The 22,410-nt window shown below is 40.7% G+C and overlaps 1 protein-coding gene across 1 annotated transcript in view; it reads right to left on the bottom strand.

The window, feature by feature from the left end:
- The window catches only part of ngef (neuronal guanine nucleotide exchange factor), a 135,800-nt gene that overhangs the window by 19,920 nt on the left and 93,470 nt on the right, over positions 1-22,410 (bottom strand). The window contains exons 8-10 of the mRNA XM_061918740.1: positions 4,143-4,272; positions 3,989-4,063; positions 3,803-3,892 (exon numbers count right to left, since the gene is read on the bottom strand). Coding sequence (XP_061774724.1) covers positions 3,803-3,892; positions 3,989-4,063; positions 4,143-4,272 — 295 coding nt within the window. The remainder of the gene's footprint in view (positions 1-3,802; positions 3,893-3,988; positions 4,064-4,142; positions 4,273-22,410) is intronic.

Genomic DNA, 22,410 nt, shown 5'->3' with positions numbered 1-22,410 from the left:
CAAACTGCACACCCATTGTATCACATCACGGGTGTCAAACTCTGGCCCGTGGGCCAAATTTGGCCCTCCCTGTAATTTCATTTGGCCCTTGAGGCAATGTCAAATTAACATTAGAGCTGGCTCGCCGGTGTTATACAGTGGCGGTTTCGCTGTAACACCGCATTCACCGCTAATACTCATACTTGTCAACCCTCCCAATTTTCCCAGGAGACTCCCGAAGTTCAGTGCCCCTCCCGAAAATCTCCCGGGGCAACCATTCTCCCGGATTTCTCCCAATTTCCACCCGGACAACAATATTGGGGGCGTGCCTTAAAGGCACTGCCTTTAGCATTCTCTGCAACCTGTGGTCACGTCTGCTTTTCCTCCATTCAAACCCAGTCACATAATATATGCGGCTTTAGCACACACACAAGTGAATGCAAGGCATACTTGATCAACAGCCATACAGGGCACACTGAGGGTGGCTGTATTAACAATGCCAACACTGTTACAAATATGCGCCACACTGTGAACCCACACCAAATAATAATGAAAAACACATTTCGGGAGAACACCCGCACCATAACGCAACAGAAGAAATACCCAGAACCCCTTGCAGCACTAACTCTTCCGGGACGCTACAAAATAACCCCCCCTCCCGCTACCACCAAACCCATAAAAAATACATAAATAGTGCTTTAAACTATGAAATCATATCCGATTATGTTGTATGGATCTTTGATTAACCACCTGAAATTAACTAATGCATTTGACCTACTAACTCGAGACTTCTAAACTGCCACTGGTAAAAGCAAAAAGGAAGAGCAATTAATCTTTTTGAAATATATATTGCAGTAATCATCTGCAAATTTAACATCTACAAAAGTAAAACTAACAATAAAGCACATCTACATCTCTGGGTTATTTTATATTATTTAATTTCCATTTATGGCAATGTGGCTAATCCTATTTCAGATACACAAAACTGTAAAATATACACAAAACGATAAAGCCACAGTAGTCGAATAAATGAACAACTGTTGTGTGTCTGTTCAGGGAATAATTTTCTGAGAAGTAAACTGTAACGTTTTCATTTTTGCAAAGTGGTCAATCACTCTGGACAGACATGGAAATATTACAGTAACTGTTATACAGTTGACCAGTGGTTCCCAACTGCTGGGTCGTGACATAAAAGTGGATTGTGTGTCATTTTCAGTGAGTCGCAGTCAGATGTGTGCATGGAAAAAAAAAGTTTAGGGAGAAAAAAATCAAATTGTGGCAACAAAACCAGATATTTTTAGCCATTTTTCTAGTGACTATTAGTGAGTATTTTAGCAAAAGGCAAACCGACTAACAAGTTGGAGGAGGACTCAGGACAAACATGGAAATATATTTTTAAAAAATCTAAATGGGGCAACAAAACCCGATATTTTCAGCCATCTTTCTGAAAACAAATACAGAAATGTTACTATTTTTTCTGGAAACAAAACCAGATGCTTTAGCTGTAGCCATTTTTCTGGTGACAAAACAAGATTATTTTAGTCAAAGTCACACCGATTAACAAGACAAGTCTACTGTGCTATTTTTCTGTGAAATAAACTTGAATGATTTAAAAATTTGGCTCACGACTTGATGATATGGAAAAAAAAATTTCTTCCTGAAGATAAACCGTTTGAGAAGCACTCAACTCACACATGCTTACTCCAAATCATCATTGATGCAGAACCAGCAGACAATAACCAACATTATGTTTCATGTTCATTGGAAATTCCCCCGACAGCTCGTACAGCAAATGATTATGTTTGTCTTGATACAAGGAATAACGTTAGCTAACTTAGCATCAACTTAAGACAATGATGTTGCCTAGCTAGCTAGGACTTCACTTATATCTCTCATTCCGCTGCTTCTTCCCTGCTGCGGGCGAACAACTTTCTTAAATCCATCTAGGAGTTACAGTTTGAGTCTAATCAAAATCAAAATAATGTAATCAACAAATTGTTGTTGGCTAACGTTACCTACCTCACGCAGTGATTTGCACCCCCCCCTCTCTTTCTCCCTCTCTCTCTCTCTCTCTCTCTCTCTCTCTCTTTCTTTCTCTCTCTCTCTCTCTCTCAACCGAAGTCTCGATCCACACGTGAATAAATTACCATATTAATTAGCCTTGTGCTCATTGTTTCGTGCAGTGAATACAGTAGCAATCAATTACCATACTAAGTAGTATGTGCGCTGTTGTCTATGTTATGTAGACTTAAAACTCTGAAGCGTTTTTTTTTATTGGTGAAATTTTTACTGGGGCACTGCAAATCAACAGTGGGGCACATGCCCCAGTGAAATCTGTCTGGCGACGCCCCTGCTCCAGACCATACTTTTGCTACTTTTTTGCTAGTCTCCTTTTAAAGCAACAAACTCAACAGTATATAACGCTATGTCTGTAGATGTTGAATGGGGGAGTCAGAAAGAAGACAATCGCTTCATTCCAAAACTATTCAATTTAGTCTCCCTCCGCCACCAAAGAATTGCTGACATCGAAAACATGAACATTAGATTCTGAGAAGAATTTCGGAAAATGTGTTTTCATCCGCGACAATGTGAATTGACTATCGGCATAAACCACCCGTCTTGATCGGAATTAAATTTTTAACCGAACGTGTGTCCTCAGGACAGAATATTCCAAATTGCATGTTAACATGAAGCAATTTAGGCTTTTAATCCGATTAATTGTGTCCATGTGCACATAGCTAGTGACACAGATTGCATATGACTGACAAGAAGATTCACTCCCTTCATTTAATTCTGCTATTGAACAAACACATTCAGGTGCTGAGCATGATGCACAGAGGGAAAAACTCTTTAAAGTTACAGAGCAAAGATAATTTATCATTTGATTAATTGACCTAATGACAATCGGCCCAGGCCTATTAACATGCACACGAACAGATGATTCTTTCTCCGTAATTCATCATGGTAATGATGGCCTTCTTATAATGACAGCTGCACATCCATTTGTGCGAAACTGACTGTTGGCACGCGAAAATGTATGGAAATTATTGTTCTTGTGAATTTTTATGCCCACTATTTGTGGGCATTAAAAAAAAAGAATCATAATCTGCGATTAGGTGGCGATTACTACAGGGTGTACCCCACCTTCTGCCCGATTGGAGATGAGATAGGCACCAGTGCCCCCCGCGACCTCAAAGGTAATAAGCGGTAGTAAATGGATGGATGGAATGTGCTGATATACATGTAGATGCAAAACAATGGCTGCAAAATAGTTTCAGATTGGATTAATCCCAATGCAGCCACTAAATGATTACATTTCCATCCCCTTCTCCCAGTACTGTGGTCGTTTTGATAATCACCATACAGTAAATCCTGCACATACATGAAGACACGTACACTAAGTGGATTGTGTTCACTAGTTTGCTCATGTAGGAGACACAATTCTCATTGCACAAGTTTAGTGGAACAATCAGCTGCGCTTGCGCTATCAAGTGTTTTGGTACACGCAACCCTTTAGTAGATCAGGCCCTTCTTGTTTACATACAATTGTACTGCAACAGTTTCCTAAGAATACAGAGCGAAATGTTTTCTACATGAATACCAGTGGCAAAACTACATACACAAATAGAGTATACACTTTTGAATGACTAAACTTGAAACCCATAATAAGAAAATTACTTAAATTATGACCGATACAAATACAGAAAAAAAGGCACTTAATTTTTCTTGTTTTGGCTAATTGCTGGTAATATATTCCGCTCCTTCCGTTAAAGTGAAAAAAGGGCCCAGAATAAAAAAGGATGAGCCCAAGTATTTTGTTTACCTTAGATTTAAACTCTAATGTCTTCTCAATGCTGATAAGCTCCTCAGTGCGACTCATTTTTCGAACACCCTCGTTACACTCCTTGACAATCTGCAGAAGACACAAACATCCGGTAGTAGCAATTGCAATAAACCACTATCTCACAATGATGACATTTCCATGTTTGCACTATTTATTGATGCTCACCTGCTCAAGTCGCTGGTGGGCATTAATTGCATTGGCTTCCCTCTCAGAGTTTTCTTCCGTTTTTTTCAGGATATTCTGTGTGATGCGAGACTTTAGACACAAACATTTTCACCAGAACATAGTCTATCGCTTTAACTCATGTTGGCATACTCACTTGTACAAGCAACTTGAGCCTTGTGATTCTCTGGAAAGGAAGGATGAGGAATGATGTAAAAGACAGTCCTCTCACACATGGATGGTTCTCCAATGTTGCCATGACCTCCCGGAATGTCTGGTTTCCCTCACTAGAGAAACAGACAGGTTTATTGCCCCACAGTCTCTAAGAATCTAAATGTACAAAAACTTGATGTTTCAAGTGAAAAATAGACACACATACATACACATACACATACGGACATACATACATAAACACACACACATACATCCATTTTCCATAGCTTGTCCCTCTCTGGGTCACGCGGGTGGCTGGAGCCTATCCCGGCTGCATTCCGGCGGAACGCAGTGTACACCCTGGTCAAGTCGCCACCTCATTGCATACTTATAAACCAATATATATATATTTATATATATATATATATATATATATATATATATATATATATATATATATATATATATATATATATATATATGTATGAATATATGTATATACAAATATATATGGATACATATATATATATATATCAATCAATCAATGTTTACTTATATAGCCCTAAATCACTAGTGTCTCAAAGGGCTGCACAAACCACTACGACATCCTCGGTAGGCCCACATAAGGGCAAGGAAAACTCACACCCAGTGGGACATCGGTGACAATAATGACCCAGTGGGACGTCGGTGACAATAATGACTATGAGAACATGATACTGTGATACTGATGATACTGATGACTATGAGAACATATGAGAACATGATACTGTGAAAGATCAATCCATAATGGATCCAACACAGTCGCGAGAGTCCAGTCCAAAGCGGATCCAACACATATATATTTATATATACATATATTCATACATATATATATATATATATATATATATATATATATATATATATATATACATATATATACATATATATATGGATACATATATATTTATATATACATATATTCATACATATATGGATACATATATATGTATATATACATATATTCATACATATATATATATATATATATATACATATATATATATAAATATATATGTATCCATATATATTTATATATACATATATTCATACATATATATATGGATACATATATATTTATACATACATATATTCATACATATATATATATGGATACATATATATTTATACATACATATATTCATACATATATGGATACATATATATTTATATATACATATATTCATACATGTATATATATATATATATATATATATATATATACATATATATATATATAAATATATATGTATCCATATATATGTATCCATATATATTTATATATACATATATTCATACATATATATGTATATATACACACATATATATACACACAGACACACACACACACACACACACACACACACACACACACACACACACACACACACACACACACACACACACACACACACACACACACACACACACACACACACACACACACACACACGTATATTTCTGTCAAATATAACACGTTAACTGTAATTGAGTAATAATGGCACACATTTTTCTTATGCTCGATTAAAGCACACGACTTTTTGGACCTTTGGGCCGTTCCGTACTGAAGAGCCGCAAGCGGGAAAATAGCGAGCAGGAACGGACAAAGAAAAGGCCACGTTATGGATAAAGACGGCATCACTGCAGCAAATGCCTGCTGCACGGGTCGATTTGGAGGTTGGTGGTGCTTCATTTTTGTGCTTAGATTACAGTTGAGGGGCATTCATAATACTGTATGTGATGTAGATTGTTACTGTGTCTGCCTTAGTATGATGGCATTAAAGCTCAAGAGAAATGGAAGACAGTAGGCAGGAAGTCAAAAGAAGCCTTTTTTTAAATTATTGCTAAAAGTCCGACACCAAAACATGTGAAGACACTTTTCCAGCTTCAAAATAAAAGCGCTACTCTATAAATCCGCTTTAACTACAATACAAATGTCCTACTTCACGATCATGCTTCATAATGTTATTCTGTTATTGGAATCTAAAAAAAAAGAAGTGAGAATATCAGTTAGGGATTATGTTCTGGTTGAGGCCTCAATTACCGAATGTTTAGCAGGCTGAATATGTTATTAATCAATAGAGAAGGTTAGACATTGTGATGCAGACATTGTTACGGCAGACGCGCAGTCTGCGTCTCCCTCCTCTGAGGGGCCACCCGGAGGATCCGCAGACAGCGCGCTCGGACATGCCCCCGCTCACGCTGAGCACAGCACGCCCATGCAGCTACAAGCCTGCTGACGATCAATCAATTTGCCCACCTGTGACTGATGAGGGCGAGCTGAATAAAGGGACCAGTAGACCCAAGGATCCGCGCGGGAACTTAGTTTTTCATGATGCGACTGCTTGATGCGCTATTCTTGTTTCCTCTCCTTGGCTTGACTTGTCCCTTGTCTTCTCCCGTGTCCCCGTGGTACCCTCCGTCGCCCGTAAAGTGAGCTGTGCGTCTCACTTTTCCCCGGATTTCCTTCTGTCCTCTTGACTGCCTCCCTCGTTCCTCGACTCCTCGCTTGCCCCTAAGCTCTGACGCATCGGTCTCGCCCCTGATCCTGCCTGCCCCATGGACTGCCTCGTTCCTTGCTCTCGTCAACACTTTGGTAACACACACTTCAGTTAAATTCTACAGATAGTCTTACACCATACATACTCTTGAGTTTTGTCACATACATACACACACATATATATTTATATATATTTATATATATATATATATATATATATATATATAATAAATTATTGAACTTAATGCTCCCTGGTGTCAGTCTGCCGCCATCTCCTCTTGCAAACCATAACAGATATATGAATACCAACATACAAAATCGGTCAAGACACCAATGCACTGCAGATAATTTTTTTCCCATTAAAAGCTTGTTTATCTTTCTTGTGCTGTGCTGTTTAAAAAAGTAAAATGTTCAAAACATATTTCATTAAAACAAATGAAATGTCTAGTCATTTATTTTTGTTTTGTGGTCATCTTCAATATAAATCTTTCACATTAACCGTATCCACTTTGCATCCATTGCACCGGTCCCCCAGGGTGGATTCCCACATTTACGGTCCCATTGGGTTAAGTTTTTTTCTTGCCCTGATGTAGGATTTTAGTCGTTGTGACTGGTGCAGCCCTTTGAGATGTGTGATTAAGGGCTATATAAGTAAACTTGGATTAATTGATTAATGATTTTTAACTATGAACATTTTTTTATTTTTTTATTTATTTATTATGACGGCAGGGTAAACATCTTAGTCTTATTCTTATAGGTGTATTTTGCAAACAGGAAAGCAAAAATGACATGAGTAGCCATGACAGGAGGACTTATTGGTAGCCACATGGTTGCTGTCCCGTAAAAGGTAGGAAAAAGGAAAAAAAGCCATCTCGCAAACTTTGCTCCAGGAAAGAGGCGTAGTGTGGGTCGAGAAATAAATCTCATCAAACATAAGCACTCATTACAACAGGGGTCACCAACGCGGTGTCCGCAGGCACCAGGTAGCCCGTAAGGACTAGATGAGTAGCCCGCTGGCCTGTTCTAAAAATAGCTCAAATAGCAGCACTTACCAGTGAGCTGCCTTTATATTTTTTAAAATTTTATTTATTTACTAGCAAGCTGGTAAATAAGCTTTGCTCGACATTTTTAATTCTAAGAGAGACAAAACTCAAATAGAATTTGAAAATCCAAGAAAATATTTTAAAGACTTGGTCCTCACTTGTTTAAATATATTAATTTATTTTTTTACTTTGCTTCTTATAACTTTCAGAAAGACAATTTTAGAGAAAAAATAAAACCTTAAAAATGATTTTAGGATTTTTAAACACTTATACCTTTTTACCTTTTAAATTCCTTCCTCTTCTTTCCTGACAATTTAAATCAATGTTCAATTATTATTATTTTTTATTGTAAAGAATAATAAATACATTTTAATTTAATTCTTCATTTCAGCTTCTGTTTTTTTGACGAAGAATATTTGTGAAATATTTCTTCAAACTTATTATGATTAAAATTCGAAAAAAATATTCTGGCAAATCTAGGAAATCTGTAGAATCAAATTTAAATCTTATTTCACAGTCTTTTGAATTTCTTTTAAAATTTTTGTTTTGGAAAATCGAGAATAAATAATGATTTGTCGTTGTTAGACATATAGCTTGGTCCAATTTGTTATATATTCTAACAAAGTGCAGATTGGATTTCAACCTATTTAATCTTAATCAGGAAAAATTACTTTTTTTTAAGTTTTTCAAAAAGATTCGAATTAGCTATTTTTTCTCTTCATTTTTTTCTGTTGAATTTTGAAATTTAAAAAGTCGAATTTTAAGATAAATTATGTTTCAAAATTTAATTTTCTTTTTTTTTAGTGTTTTCTCCTCTTTTAAATCGTTTAATTAAGTGTTTTTTTTCATAATTTATCTACAAAAAAACTTCCGCAAAAGGAGAAAAAATGTACTACGGAATGACATACAGAAATACCCATTTATTTTTATATATAAAGATGTATTTTTTAAAGGTAAATTGAGCAAATTGGCTATTTCTTGTAATGTATTTAAGTGTGTATCAAACTGGTAGCCCTTCACATTAATCAGTACCCAAGAAGTAGCTCTTGGTTTTAAAAAGGTTGGTGACCCCTGCATTACAACATACAAACTCAAGCAGTGCAGTTTTGTGGTCAGCTTTGTACTGTGGGATAAAGCGTCAAAGGTGTGAGATGGGGGTGGGCTGGGGTAAGCCTGGAGAGTTGCTCCGTTTGGCGTCACGGCCTTGTGCCTCACTCCGCAAAGTTTTGATTCATATATTGATACTTTTATTAGTAAATTGCACAGTTCAGTACATATTCCGTACAATTGACCACTAAATGGTAACACCCGAATAAGTTTTTCAACTTGTTTAAGTCAGGGTCCACGTTAATCAATTCATGGTACAAATATATACTATCAACATAATACAGTCATCACACAAGTTAATCATCATAGTATGTACATTGAATTATTTACATTATTTACAATCCGGGGGTGGGATGAGGAGCTTTGGTTGATATCAGTACTTCAGTCATCAACAATTGCATCAACAGAGAAATGTGGACATTGAAACAGTGTAGGTCTTATTTAGTAGTATATGTACAGCCAGCAGAGAACATAGTGAGTTCACATAGCATAAGAACAAGTATATACTTGTTATATACTTGAAGTACATTTGAGTTGTTTATAATCCGGGAAGATGGGATGTGAATAGAGGAGGGTATTAGTAAAGTGTTGAAGTTGCCTGGAAGTGTTGTTTTAGAGCGGTTTTGAAGGAGGATAGAGATGCACTTACTTTTATACCTGTTGGGAGTGCATTCCACATTGATGTGGCATAGAAAGAGAATGAGTTCAGACCTTTGTTAGATCCGAATCTGGGTTTAACGTGATTTGTGGAGCTCCCCCCGGTGTTGTGGTTATGGCGGTCATTTACGTTAAGGAAGTAGTTTGACATGTACTTCGGTATCAAGGAGGTGTAGCGGATTTTATAGACTAGTCTCAGTGCAAGTTGTTTTACTCTGTCCTCGACCCTGAGCCAGCCCACTTTGGAGAAGTGGGTTGGATTGAGGTGTGATCTGGGGTGGAGGTCTAAAAGTAACCGGACTAGCTTAATCTGGGATGTTTGGAGTCTAGATCTGAGGGTTTTGGAGGTGCTGGGGTACCAGGAGGTGCAAGCGTAATCGAAGAAGTGTTGAATGAGAGTTCCCGCTAGAATCCTCAAGGTGCTTTTATTGACCAGAGCGGAGATTCTGTAGAGGAATCTCGTTCGTTGTTTGACCTTTTTGATTACCTTGGTTGCCATTTTATCACAGGAAAGATTAGCCTCTAGAATGGAACTTAGGTAGGTGATCTCATCCTTCCTGGTCATAACAATGTCACCCACTTTTATAGTGAAGTCACTGACCTTCTTAAGTTTGATATGGGACCCAAATAGGATGGATTCCGTTTTACCTAAGTGTATGGATAGCTTGTTGTCAGCGAGCCAGGTGCTAATATTAAGGAGTTCAGCACTGAGGATTTGTTCCACCTGTGACTTGTCCTTGCCGGATACCAGCAGGGCCGAGTCATCCGCAAACAGGAACAATTCACAGTGGCATGCTGATGGCATGTCATTTATGTATATTAGGAACAGTAAAGGTCCTAGTATACTGCCTTGGGGGACTCCACAGCTTACTGAGAGGGGAGGGGACATGGTGCCGTTCACCTCTACCAACTCTTTCCTCACCTCCAAGTAAGATTGCATCCAGCTCGATGAGGTTTCGTCAAATCCGATTGCTCGGAGCTTATCCAACAGTATAGCGTGGTTAACGGTGTCAAAGGCCTTCTGAATGTCCAGCATGACCATGCCGCAGTATTTGCCCGCGTCCACCTCATGTTTGATGTGGTCGGTCAGATAGAGAAGGCATGTGTCAGTGGAGTGGTTAGTTCTGAAGCCGGATTGGAATTTGTAGAAGGCTTTAATGTGTTCTACACTAAAGCGACCAAAATGTTGGGATAGCTTGTTTACGAGAGTTGTGGCTATGTTGGTGAAAAAGGTTTTAAGTCTGCTTGCTACTTCTATTTTGTCTGTAATGAGGGCGTCACCCTCCTTGATGTTGATGTTGGTGAGTCTGGTTTTAAGTTTCTGGCTGCATCCAGGAAGCTGGTTGTTGAGAATTTTCCAGAGCTCACATGGCTTATTTGTGTTTTCCTCTATTTTGTCATTGATATAATTTTTTTTTTAAGGATTTAGTCAGGTTGTTTGTCTTATTTCTTAATTTATTGCATTGCTTTTTCAGCGTTGAAAGGAGTGATTTGAGGTTATTATTATTGGGTTGTTTATTTACTTTGGTTTTGTTAATATTTTCTGTCCCTGTCTTTTATGGCAGCTAATAGGTCTGGATTGATCCATGGTTCAGAGCGGGCTTTGATCCTCACTGTTCTCATGGGAGCCATATCATTTAGTATAGCTAGGAACGCTGTTTTGAAGCGATCCCAAACATCTTCAACCAGGTTTCTCGTGAGCACAGGGGACCAGTCCCACTCACCTAATTTGAGGTTGAAATTATCACTGTTGTATTTTTTAAGGGATCTGGATTGAGCTGTTATGTGGCCATTGGCTTTAGGTTTACTTATTTTGCGCGTGCAGTGACTGCGATAACACAGCTGGTTGCTGTGGAGACTGCCAATAAGGCTCCTCCAAATTGGCGATGATTCTAAGACACCTCTGGTGTGTAACTGTGTGTTGTGTTGTCGTTTTTTTGGATCAACAGTTTAGTTTGTGTTCTGTGTAGGGATGTATATCGTTAGGATTTTATCAATAGCGTTGCAGATATTGATAGTCCTTATTGATACTGAAATTTATCGGTACAATATGTACTTGGTGTAAAGCAAGATGTGAAAAAATGCTTTTTTTTAGCGTTTTTAATAGCACAAGAGGTAGTACGTTACCAAAATGATGTAACATCTCACAGGAGGGAAATTTTGTACCCCTATTTTTTAAGTCCTAAAAAAGTAAGCAGGGAAGTAATGAGTCCCATTTTTATAATCTTCGGTATGACTCGGCCGGGGTTTGAGCTCACAACCTACCGATCTCAGGGCAGACACTCAAACTACAAGGCCACTGAATAGGTGTCAAGCTGTTACTGAGGGCGATTGTGTTAACTAGTTTGACGCGTGCAAATGATTCAATGTCCAGTACTGTGGAAATATGTTTGGATATGTGACAATCAGTTTATTTTAAGCAATTAAAATGAAATCAAATGTAGGCTATAGAACATTATGTATGCTGACCTTGAGTGGAACATTGTCACAGCAGCATGGCACCGTTGAAAACTGTTTGTGTCCTTCATGCAATCGCCCCGAGTGCTCCGACCTGAACCTAATTAAATGAGGTAACCATGGCAACCGCACCATGGCAAAGGTCCCATCCCTGTCAACACTTCCTGGCTCTTAAGAGGAAGTGGGCGGAACAATCTGACGAAAAGGAAATTCAGCATGAACAGAGGTCAGCAATTAATTAGAGAAAACTAAATAAAAACAATATAAACACGTAAGGAAATTTGGCTCGAACACAATGTAAAAATAAAAATCTTATTGGAATGTGTGACTATGAGGTACATTTGAGAAGGAAATGTTAAACTTTTGTGTGGCACTGCCTTCTTATTTGTGATTATTCCAAGCTGATGATCAGATCATAGGGCTTGGCGATATGGCAAAAAAAAGGGTCACCATTATTTTTTATGTCATTCAATCTCGATTAATACTCATCAAAAAACAGCTTTATTAAAGGCAAGGTAGAAAGTTAAAAAACTGAAAGTCTTTGCTGCCTAAATCATGAAAGTCGAAAGAGATCCTGACTCAATCTTTTTCTCTCACATAAAGAATAACAGTCTATACCAGGGGTCACCAACGCGCTGCCCGCGGGCACCAGGTAGCCCGTAAGGACCAGATGAGTAGCCCGCTGGCCTGTTCTAAAAATAGCTCAAATAGCAGCACTTACCAGTGAGCTGCCTCTATTTTTTACATTTTATTTATTTACTAGCAAGCTGGTCTCGCTTTGCTCAACATTTTTAAATCTAAGAGTGACAAAATTCAAATAGAATTTGAAAATCCAAGAACATTGTTTAAATAAATCCATTTATTTTTTTTACTTGGCTTCTTATAACTTTCAGAAAGACAAGTTTAGAGAGAAAAAAAACAACCTTAAAAATGATTTTAGGATTTTTAATTACATATACCTTTTTACCTTTTAAATTCTTTCCTCTTATTTACTGGCAATTTAAATCAATTTTCAAGTAAATTTATTTTTTTTATTGTAAAGAATAATAAATACATTTTAAGTTAATTCTTCATTTTAGCTTCTGTTTTTTCGACAAAGAATATTTGTGAAATATTTCTTCAAACTTATTATGATTAAAGTTAAAGAAAAATATTATGGCAAATCTAAAAAATCTCAAGGATCAACTTTAAATCTTATTTCAAAGTCTTTTGAATTTCTTTAAAAAATCTTTGTTCTGGAACATCTAGAAGAAACAATGATTGTCTTTGTTAGAAATATAACTTGGTTCAATTTGTTATATATTCTAACAAAATGCACATTGGTTTTTAACGTATTTAAAACATGTCATCAAAATTCTAAAATTAATCTTAATCAGGAAAAATTACTTATGATGTCCCATAAATTATTATTATTTTTTTTTCAAAAATAAGTTTTTATCTAAAAATCACAAGGCCAATGTGAATGACAAGCCATTGTGCTATGCCCTCATTGATAATATTTTAACTAATGATTTCGATAAGACTACAAGTGGTCTTTTGAAAACATACAAACCCTCTCTGAGCTGCAACCTTATCGTGGTAGAGGAGTTTGCGTGTCCCAATGATCCTAGGAGCTATGTTGTCCAGGGGCATAAAGCCCCCTGGTAGGGTCTCCCAAGGCAAACAGGTTCTAGGTGAGGGATCAGACAAAGAGCAGCTCGAAGACCTTTATGAAGAAGAAAAATCATGGACCCAGATTTCCCTCGCCTGGACGCGGGTCACCGGGGCCCCCCTCTGGAGCCAGGCCCGGAGGTGGGGCACGATGGCGAGCGCCTGGTGGCCGGGCCTGAGGCAACATGGGTCACCCCTCCAATGGGCTCACCACCCATAGCAGGGGCCATAGAGGTCGGGTGCATTGTAAGCTGGGCGACAGCCCAAGGCAGGGCACTTGGCGGTCCGATCCTCGGCTACAGAAGCTAGCTCTTGGGACGTGGGGGGGAAAGAGCCTGAGCTAGTGCGCGAAGTCGAGAAATTCTGGACAACTGGACAGCAAGGGCTCTGGAACCACTTCTCTCGAGAGGGATTGGACCCTCTTCCACTCTGGCGTTGCCGGCAGTGAGAGGCGACGGGCTGGGGTGGCAATTCTTGTTTCCCCCCGGCTCAAAGCCTGTACGTTGGAGTTCAACCCGTTGGACGAAAGGGTAGCCTCCCTCCGCCTTCGGGTGGGGGGACGGGTCCTGACTGTTGTTTGTGCTTATGCACCAAACAGCAGTTCAGAATACCCACCCTTTTTGGGAACACTCGAGGGAGTACTGGAAAGTGCTCCCCCGGGTGATTCCCTTGTCCTACTGGGAGACTTCAACGCTCACGTTGGCAGCGACAGAGAAACCTGCAGAGGCGTGATTGGGAAGAATGGCCACCCGGATCTGAACCCGAGTGGTGTTTTGTTATTGGACTTTTGTGCTTGTCACAGTTTGTCCATAACAAACACCATGTTCAAAAATAAGGGTGTCCATATGTGCACTTGGCACCAGGACACCCTAGGCCGCAGTTCCATGATCGACTTTGTAGTTGTGTAATCGGATTTGCGGCCTCATGTTTTGGACACTCGGGTGAAGAGAGGGGCGGAGCTTTCTACCGATCACCACCTGGTGGTGAGTTGGCTGCGATGGTGGGGAAGGATGCCGGACAGACCTGGGAGGCCCAAACGCATTGTGAGGGTCTGCTGGGAACGTCTGGCAGAGTCTCCTGTCAGACAAAGTTTCAATTCCCACCTCCGGAAGAACTTTGAACATGTCACGAGGGAGGTGCTGGACATTGAGTCCGAGTGGACCATGTTCCGCACCTCTATTGTCGAGGCGGCAGATCGGAGCTGTGGCCGCAAGGTAGTTGGTGCCTGTCGGGGCGGAAATCCTAAAACCCCTTGGTGGACACCAGCGGTGAGGGATGCCGTCAAGCTGAAGAAGGAGTCCTATCGGGTCCTTTTGGCTCATAGGACTCCGGAGGCAGTGGACAGGTACCGACAGGCCAAGCGGTGCGCAGCTTCAGCGGTTGCGGAGGCAAAAACTCGGACATGGGAAGAGTTCGGGGAAGCCATGGAAAACGACTTCCGGACGGCTTCGAAGCGATTCTGGAGTACCGTCCGCCGCCTCAGGAAGGGGAAGCAGTGCACTATCAACACCGTGTATAATGCGGTTAGTGTTCTGCTGACCTCGACTGCAAATGTTGTGGATAGGTGGAAGGAATACTTCGAAGACCTCCTCAATCCCACCAACACGTCTTCCTATGAGGAAGCATTGCCTGGGGAATCCGTGGTGGACTCTCCTATTTCTGGGGCTGAGGTCGCTGAGGTAGTTAAAAAGCTCCTCGGTGGCAAGGCCCCAGGGGTGGACGGGATCCGCCCGGAGTTCCTTAAGGCTCTGGATGCTGTGGGGCTGTCTTGGTTGACAAGACTTTGCAGCATCGCGTGGACATCGGGGGCGGTACCTCTGGATTGGCAGACCGGGGTGGTGGTTCCTCTCTTTAAGAAGGGGGACCGGAGGGTGTGTTCCAACTATCGTGGGATCACACTCCTCAGCCTTCCCGGTAAGGTTTATTCAGGTGTACTGGAGAGGAGGCTACGTCGGATAGTCGAACCTCGGATTCAGGAGGAACAGTGTGGTTTTCGTCCTGGTCGTGGAACTGTGGACCAGCTCTATACGCTCGGCAGGGTTCTTGAGGGTGCATGGGAGTTTGCCCAACCAGTCTACATGTGCTTTGTGGACTTGGAGAAGGCATTCGACCGTGTCCCTCGGGAAGTCCTGTGGGGAGTGCTCAGAGAATATGGGGTATCGGACTGTCTTATTGTGGCGGTCCGTTCCCTGTACGATCAGTGCCAGAGCTTGGTCCGCATTGCCGGCAGTAAGTCGAACACATTTCCAGTGAGGGTTGGACTGCGCCAAGGCTGTCCTTTGTCACCGATTCTGTTCATAACTTTTATGGACAGAATTTCTAGGCGCAGTCAAGGCGTTGAGGGGTTCCGGTTTGGTAACCGCAGGATTAGGTCTCTGCTTTTTGCAGATGATGTGGTCCTGATGGCTTCATCTGACCGGGATCTTCAGCTCTCACTGGATCGGTTCGCAGCCGAGTGTGAAGCGACCGGAATGAGAATCAGCACCTCCAAGTCCGAGTCCATGGTTCTCGCCCGGAAAAGGGTGGAGTGCCATCTCCGGGTTGGGGAGGAGACCCTGCCCCAAGTGGAGGAGTTCAAGTACCTTGGAGTCTTGTTCACGAGTGAGGGAAGAGTGGATCGTGAGATCGACAGGCGGATCGGTGCGGCGTCTTCAGTAATGCGGACGTTGTACCGATCCGTTGTGGTGAAGAAGGAGCTGAGCCGGAAGGCAAAGCTCTCAATTTACCGGTCAATCTACGTTCCCATCCTCACCTATGGTCATGAGCTTTGGGTCATGACCGAAAGGATAAGATCACGGGTACAAGCGGCCGAAATGAGTTTCCTCCGCCGTGTGGCGGGGCTCTCCCTTAGAGATAGGGTGAGAAGCTCTGCCATCCGGGAGGATCTCAAAGTAAAGCCGTTGCTCCTTCACATCGAGAGGAGCCAGATGAGGTGGTTCGGGCATCTGGTCAGGATGCCACCCGAACGCCTCCCTAGGGAGGTGTTTAGGGCAGGTCCAACCGGTAGGAGGCCACGGGGAAGACCCAGGACACGTTGGGAAGACTATGTCTCCCGGCTGGCCTGGGAACGCCTCGGGATCCCCCGGGAAGAGCTAGACGAAGTGGCTGGGGAGAGGGAAGTCTGGGTTTCCCTTCTTAGGCTGTTGCCCCCGCGACCCGACCTTGGATAAGCGGAAGATGATGGATGGATGGATGGAAACCAGATGTTTCCTTTTCACATTCTTTCTGGTGTTCCTTTTTTCGTGTGCTGAACTGTCGACCTGTCTCCCATATGTATATTTTATTGCATGTTAGGCCAGGGATCTCATATATCACATCACACTTTTTGTCAGGGGGGATCTGATCCTTAGGCTTAGGGTGTACTAGGATTTGGCGAAGCTTGATGTGCGGCTTCACTGGTGTGCTGATGTGGTGTTTCCTCATTGCTCGCTGTATGCGTTCTCAGGCCTAGAACCTTTCTTCTTTTTTTCCTCCCTGTTGTTCCTCTGGACCTCTCGTTTGCCTTTGTTAATGGCCCAGTTTGTGTAGTTGCAAGCTTTGAGAGCCTGTCTTATGTGGTTCTCCTCCTTTTCTCTGTCACGGTTGTCTGTGATCAATTTACTGCGATCGTACATGGTGCGGACTACTGACAGTTTGTGTGCTGTGGGGTGCTCTGATGTCCATAGTAAGTATTGATCCGTATGTGTGGGTTTTCTGTATATTGTTATCTTGATGCTTCCATCCTCAATGTGGTTGATTTTCATGTCCAGGAAAGCGATGGATCTGTGCTCTTCCTCTTCATGAGTGAACTTTGTTTCCCGACTCGTCTATGGTGTTTAAGTTGTCTGTGAGTCTTTGTGTGTAACCGGTCTTAATCTTTTCCAGGATGTCGTCCACATAGCGCCTCCAGAGGGACAGTCTACATCAGGGGCGCTCACACTTTTTCTGCAGGCGAGCTACTTTTCAATTGACCAAGTCGAGGAGATCTACCTCATTCCTATTTATAATTTATATTTATTTATTTATGAAAGAGACATTTTTGTTAACAAGTTAATGGTGTTTAATGATAATACAAGCATGTTTAACACACATAGATTCCTTTCTTTCATGAAGACAAGAATATAAGTTGGTGTATTTGATTCTGATGACTTGCATTCATTGGAATTAGACAGTGGTGCTGATAACGTCCACATTTTCAGATGGAGGAAAATAAAAGTCCTCCTTTCTGTCCAATACCACATGAAAATGGTTGGATTTGGCATCTCATTTGTCCAACTTGCATACTCGTTTTTAAACACTTTGTTATGAGAGTAGCATATGTGTGTGGCCCTTTAATGTCTGGCAGCAGGTGAGTGACGTCAGTGACTGTGCGGGTGGGCAAGCAAGTGAGAAAGCTGTCGCTGAGGGCGGGGGAGAAATACATTGGCATCAAACTCCGTAGCTTGCTAGCTTGTGCACGCTAGCTTTCTGAGACTCTTATTTTGTTAGCACAGGCAGGATGAAACAGGTCTTTTATGGTGAAGACAGGAACTGTGCTGTCGGTCTCTAGAGTTTTGACAGTAGGTACGGATTCTCTAGAAATAAAATGTGTTTCTCTGCGTCCGCCCTGTTAGTGATTTTTTTCTTAAATATGAGCTCGCAGCACAAGCGTCATCTCACAAGATCCTCGGGTGCCGAGAATGTCAAACAACTGACGAAAGTGAAGTCTTGGTATGATTGATGATTGCTCATTTTTATGTCTATTTTTTAATGCCTGGCTTGAGATCGACTGACACACCCTCCGAGATCGACCAGTCGATCGCGATCGACGTAATGGGCACCCCTGGTCTAAATCCTTCGGAAGCGGTGGCTATGGCTTTGGCTTCCGGGTCCTCCATGAAGAAGCCACTCATGATGGCTGAGAGGGGGTCCCCCATGGCAAAACCCTCCTTCTGCCTGTATATGGTCCCTCTAAACAGGAAATATGTAGACTTGGCAACAAATGATAACAACTGGACTATGTTTTCAACTGTTGGGTTTGTTTGTTTCCGGAGTGTTGAGTCTGCTTGCAGGCGGTTCTGTAGTATGTTTATTGTGACGTCCACTGTTGTTTTTGTAAATAAGGCGACTACGTCGTGGGATATGAGTATCTCGTCTGATTCTACTTTTACAGTGTTTAATTCTTGTGCCAGCTGCTTTGAGTTTTTGCAGTGTTGCTTTGTCTGGCCTAGGAGAGGTTTTATTATCATGGCTAGGGCTTTCGAGAGATTGTATGTGACTGAGCCCATGCTGTCAACAATTGGGCGGAGTGGAACATCTTTTTTATGTATTTTAGGGGTGCCGTATATTCTAGGGTGTTACTGGCTGTCGGTATTAAAAAACTGTAGTTGTCCTTGTCTATTTTTCCCAAATCCACTAATGGTTTTAGTAGAGTCTTTAGTTGTTTTTTTTTGTCTTCTGTCGGGTCCTTTTTCAGAATTTCATATGTGTCTTTATCCTCCAGCATAACTATCATTTGCCTTTCATTTTGTTTTGTGTCAATAATGACTGTTGTCCTTCCTTTATCCGCAGGTAGTACTTTGATTGTTTTGTCTTTGGGTATTGACTGGATAGCTTTCCATTCTTCCCTACTGGTGTTTTTGTGTGTTATTTTGGCAGTATTCAGTATCCCTGCTACCTCATTGTGCAAAGCCGCTTTGTCGCCTTGATTTGTTAGTTTATGACATGCTATCTCTGTTGCTACGATGAATTCTTCGTATCGGATGTTTATTGGGGTTGTGTCAAAATTAAGACCGCAGGACAGCACCTCGTTTTCCGTTATTGTTAATTTGCGTTGTGAAAGGTTACATACCCATTTTTCCCTTTTTTCTGTGTGTTCCTCCTCCTTTTTTTACTGAGGTTAGCTTCTCAAGTTTTCTGACATGACGGTATTTTGTTGTCTGGAATTCCTTATCGTGCTCACATTGTAGATGTTCATTCATTATCCGTTCGATTTCCGTGTCCAGGGGGAAATGTTGTTTAAATCCACTCCTTTTCTCGGTTAACTGCTCTTCAATGATGTTGATCTTGTTCACCGTGCATCGTATTCTTTCTCTCACCAAGGCATTTCCTGCTTTTTTTACAATTAGTTCCGCGTTCATCGTCGGAATTGGGTTTTTGATCCCCAAGCTTGTTGGAACAACTCCTTCATCTCGGCAACGTAATGTGAATCTCAGGTGGTTGCGGAAGCGGGCCAGTTTGTGTTCCAGTTGTTCCAAACAACGGAATTCTTTGACACTACACTGTCTATGACTTATACGTAATATGTTGAAGAGGTTCATTTAGCCTACTGACGTGTATTTATAAATGGTTGATTTATACAGGCTAGTAAGGTCAAGTGTTGTACCTGACTAGTTTTCGCTACCTTGCTTCTGCAGCCTTCATCAGAGGTGTCACAAGATGTTAGCGTGACGTTGTCTGTGAGGGCAGGGGGGCACCCCCGCCCCGCCCTACCCCTGGCGCACACCAGGAGAGGCCACCATCCTACCACTTCAGGTGGGATGGTACAATCCATATAACACGTCACAGACAACGTCACGTTAACATCACGTGACACATCTGATGAAGGCTGCAGAAGCAAGCTAGCCGAAACTTGTCAACACATTTATGAGTATTTTTTTTCAGAATATTTTAAAAAATATATATTGTGTAGCATACAGTACTTGCAACGTTAAGATGAAATACTTGTGTATTGTTACTCAACAATATGGTAAGGCAGTATTTATTACGTAGGTGTGGAAGCAGATGGACCAGACATGTTCTCTTTCTCCTCGGGCCAATTTCACTGCGTATGCTGAGACACACCTGTAAGGTTCTTGTGCCTATTTTTGAAAGCCAGCTCATCCAGACCACTCCCTCTCTCATGTTCCCTCTCTTTATTCTTGGCTTTTCTCACTCTCACTGGGCAGCCTATGAAGTAGTATTATTATTATTCATCCATCCATTTTCTACCGCTTGTCCCTTTTGGGGTTATGGGCGGTGCTGGAGCCTATCGCAGCTGCATTCTTCATTATTATTATTAGTATATGTTTAGAATTTGACATTTTTTGAGTTTGTTTATTTTTGCATTAAAAATATTTTGTCAACCTGAATGAGTGTAAGACATTATTAGCACCAGCTATTACAGTCTGCATAGTTTGGTAATGTTCCTGTCACGTTGATCCTATAGTAACACCAATGTTTCTTCTACCATTTAAATAATAAGTAGCTGCATTGATATCGACATTCAACTAAAATCAGTTTTCTTATGGTGTAGGAGTCTGTTTACAGTACATGGCTACTGGCTACCAACATTTGTACACATCATAAACAAGTAAAGAGCTGGTTCAGAAATCTGACTTTTAAGTTTTAATATTGCTACAGTTCAAAATGAAATTGTTACACATTATTGTTGCTACAGAAGTAAATGTTAGAAACAACAATTAATATTGCAGTGAAGTTTGCCAACACTGCAAAGTACGAAGACAACAAAATAAAAAAAACAAAAAAACAAAACAATGTTGAATTATCCATTTTTGAAAATGTTTGTTAAAGTGAGGATTATTGTCTTTAAAAATACTGATATTTTAATACAGCAGATCAGCTGTTGCTTAGACTACATATATCCTCAGCTAATAGAGGTAAATAGATGGTATTATTGTGTATTATTTTGTTGGACTGATTAACAAAAAAAACTAAGAAACTAAACAAAAACAAGCTATTAGAGGTAGATAGATATAATGTAGACGTAAATGTACAGGACACCAAAATAAAGACTGATGTATTTACTCATTAAAGGTTAGGCTGAGTGAAAAGGTTTTGCCCACTATTTAGACAATTACGTCTTTAGTAGAAAATGCTGGCAGATCATGTTGAACACCCTGCCAAAAGAACAAAGAGAAAAGACGAGGCACTTAAGAAGTGTTAAAGACAGAGTGTATGGTATGCCAAGTAACAAGCACTACAGGTTTGTTTTAATCTCCACAATGTTCCACAGATACGTCATCACCTAGCTCAATAAAAACAAATATTTAATCACATCTCATTAGCTCCAATGATTTTCTGTCTAGGAATCAATCCAAAAGAAAACTGTCTATCTGGCTCAATAAAATATTTTTGTCCAATAGAGACAGAGTTGAGAGGTAATTTGCACTGATTTGTCTTCTTTTGTTCCTCAAAATTGTATAATGTCTTTTCTGACCCAACTCATTTTAGCACACACTGTGGAAGAATGTTTGGAACACTTTATTTCGTGTAATGAGACTTCACTTACTCCTCAGGTCAGAGGGCCATATCCATTTAGCTGTCCATTTATTCCATGTATTCTGTATAGTGTCACTAAAATAGTGGAGCCTATTGCATCTGATTGAGGGAGAGAAACAGAGTACACAATGGACTTATCACCTTGCTTAGGTTAGCTTAATCACAGGGTAATTTAGATAATTTTGATCAATAATCAGGCCTGCATCTGTATAAAGGTCAGCTATGAGAACCATTCCAATACCAATGGCACCTGGTTACATTCATATCTACAAATAGGAACATATGAGATAATTTTTATGCTGAATTTCCCCAATAACAGTTAATTTCGAATTTTCTCTGACCATTCGATGTGCTCCTTTATTCTTGCAGTGCGTGGGAACATTACACTCATTCAGGTAGGAGTGTTCCATGAAAAGCCAAATGTATTTTATATTCACAGGCAGTCACACCCTGCATAGTTGTCAAGAACAAAACAAACCTGCTCTTACAAGACAAGCCTAAGAAAGACCAACACTCTTGGTTGAGGCATACAGGTTACAACACTTTCTGTATTTTCTGTTACTATTTCGGACTTACTTTCT

This window comes from Nerophis ophidion, linkage group LG13 (genome assembly GCF_033978795.1).
Source record: "Nerophis ophidion isolate RoL-2023_Sa linkage group LG13, RoL_Noph_v1.0, whole genome shotgun sequence".
NCBI classification, from domain to species: Eukaryota; Metazoa; Chordata; class Actinopteri; order Syngnathiformes; family Syngnathidae; genus Nerophis; species Nerophis ophidion.
This window is presented reverse-complemented; position numbering and strand designations above follow the sequence as displayed.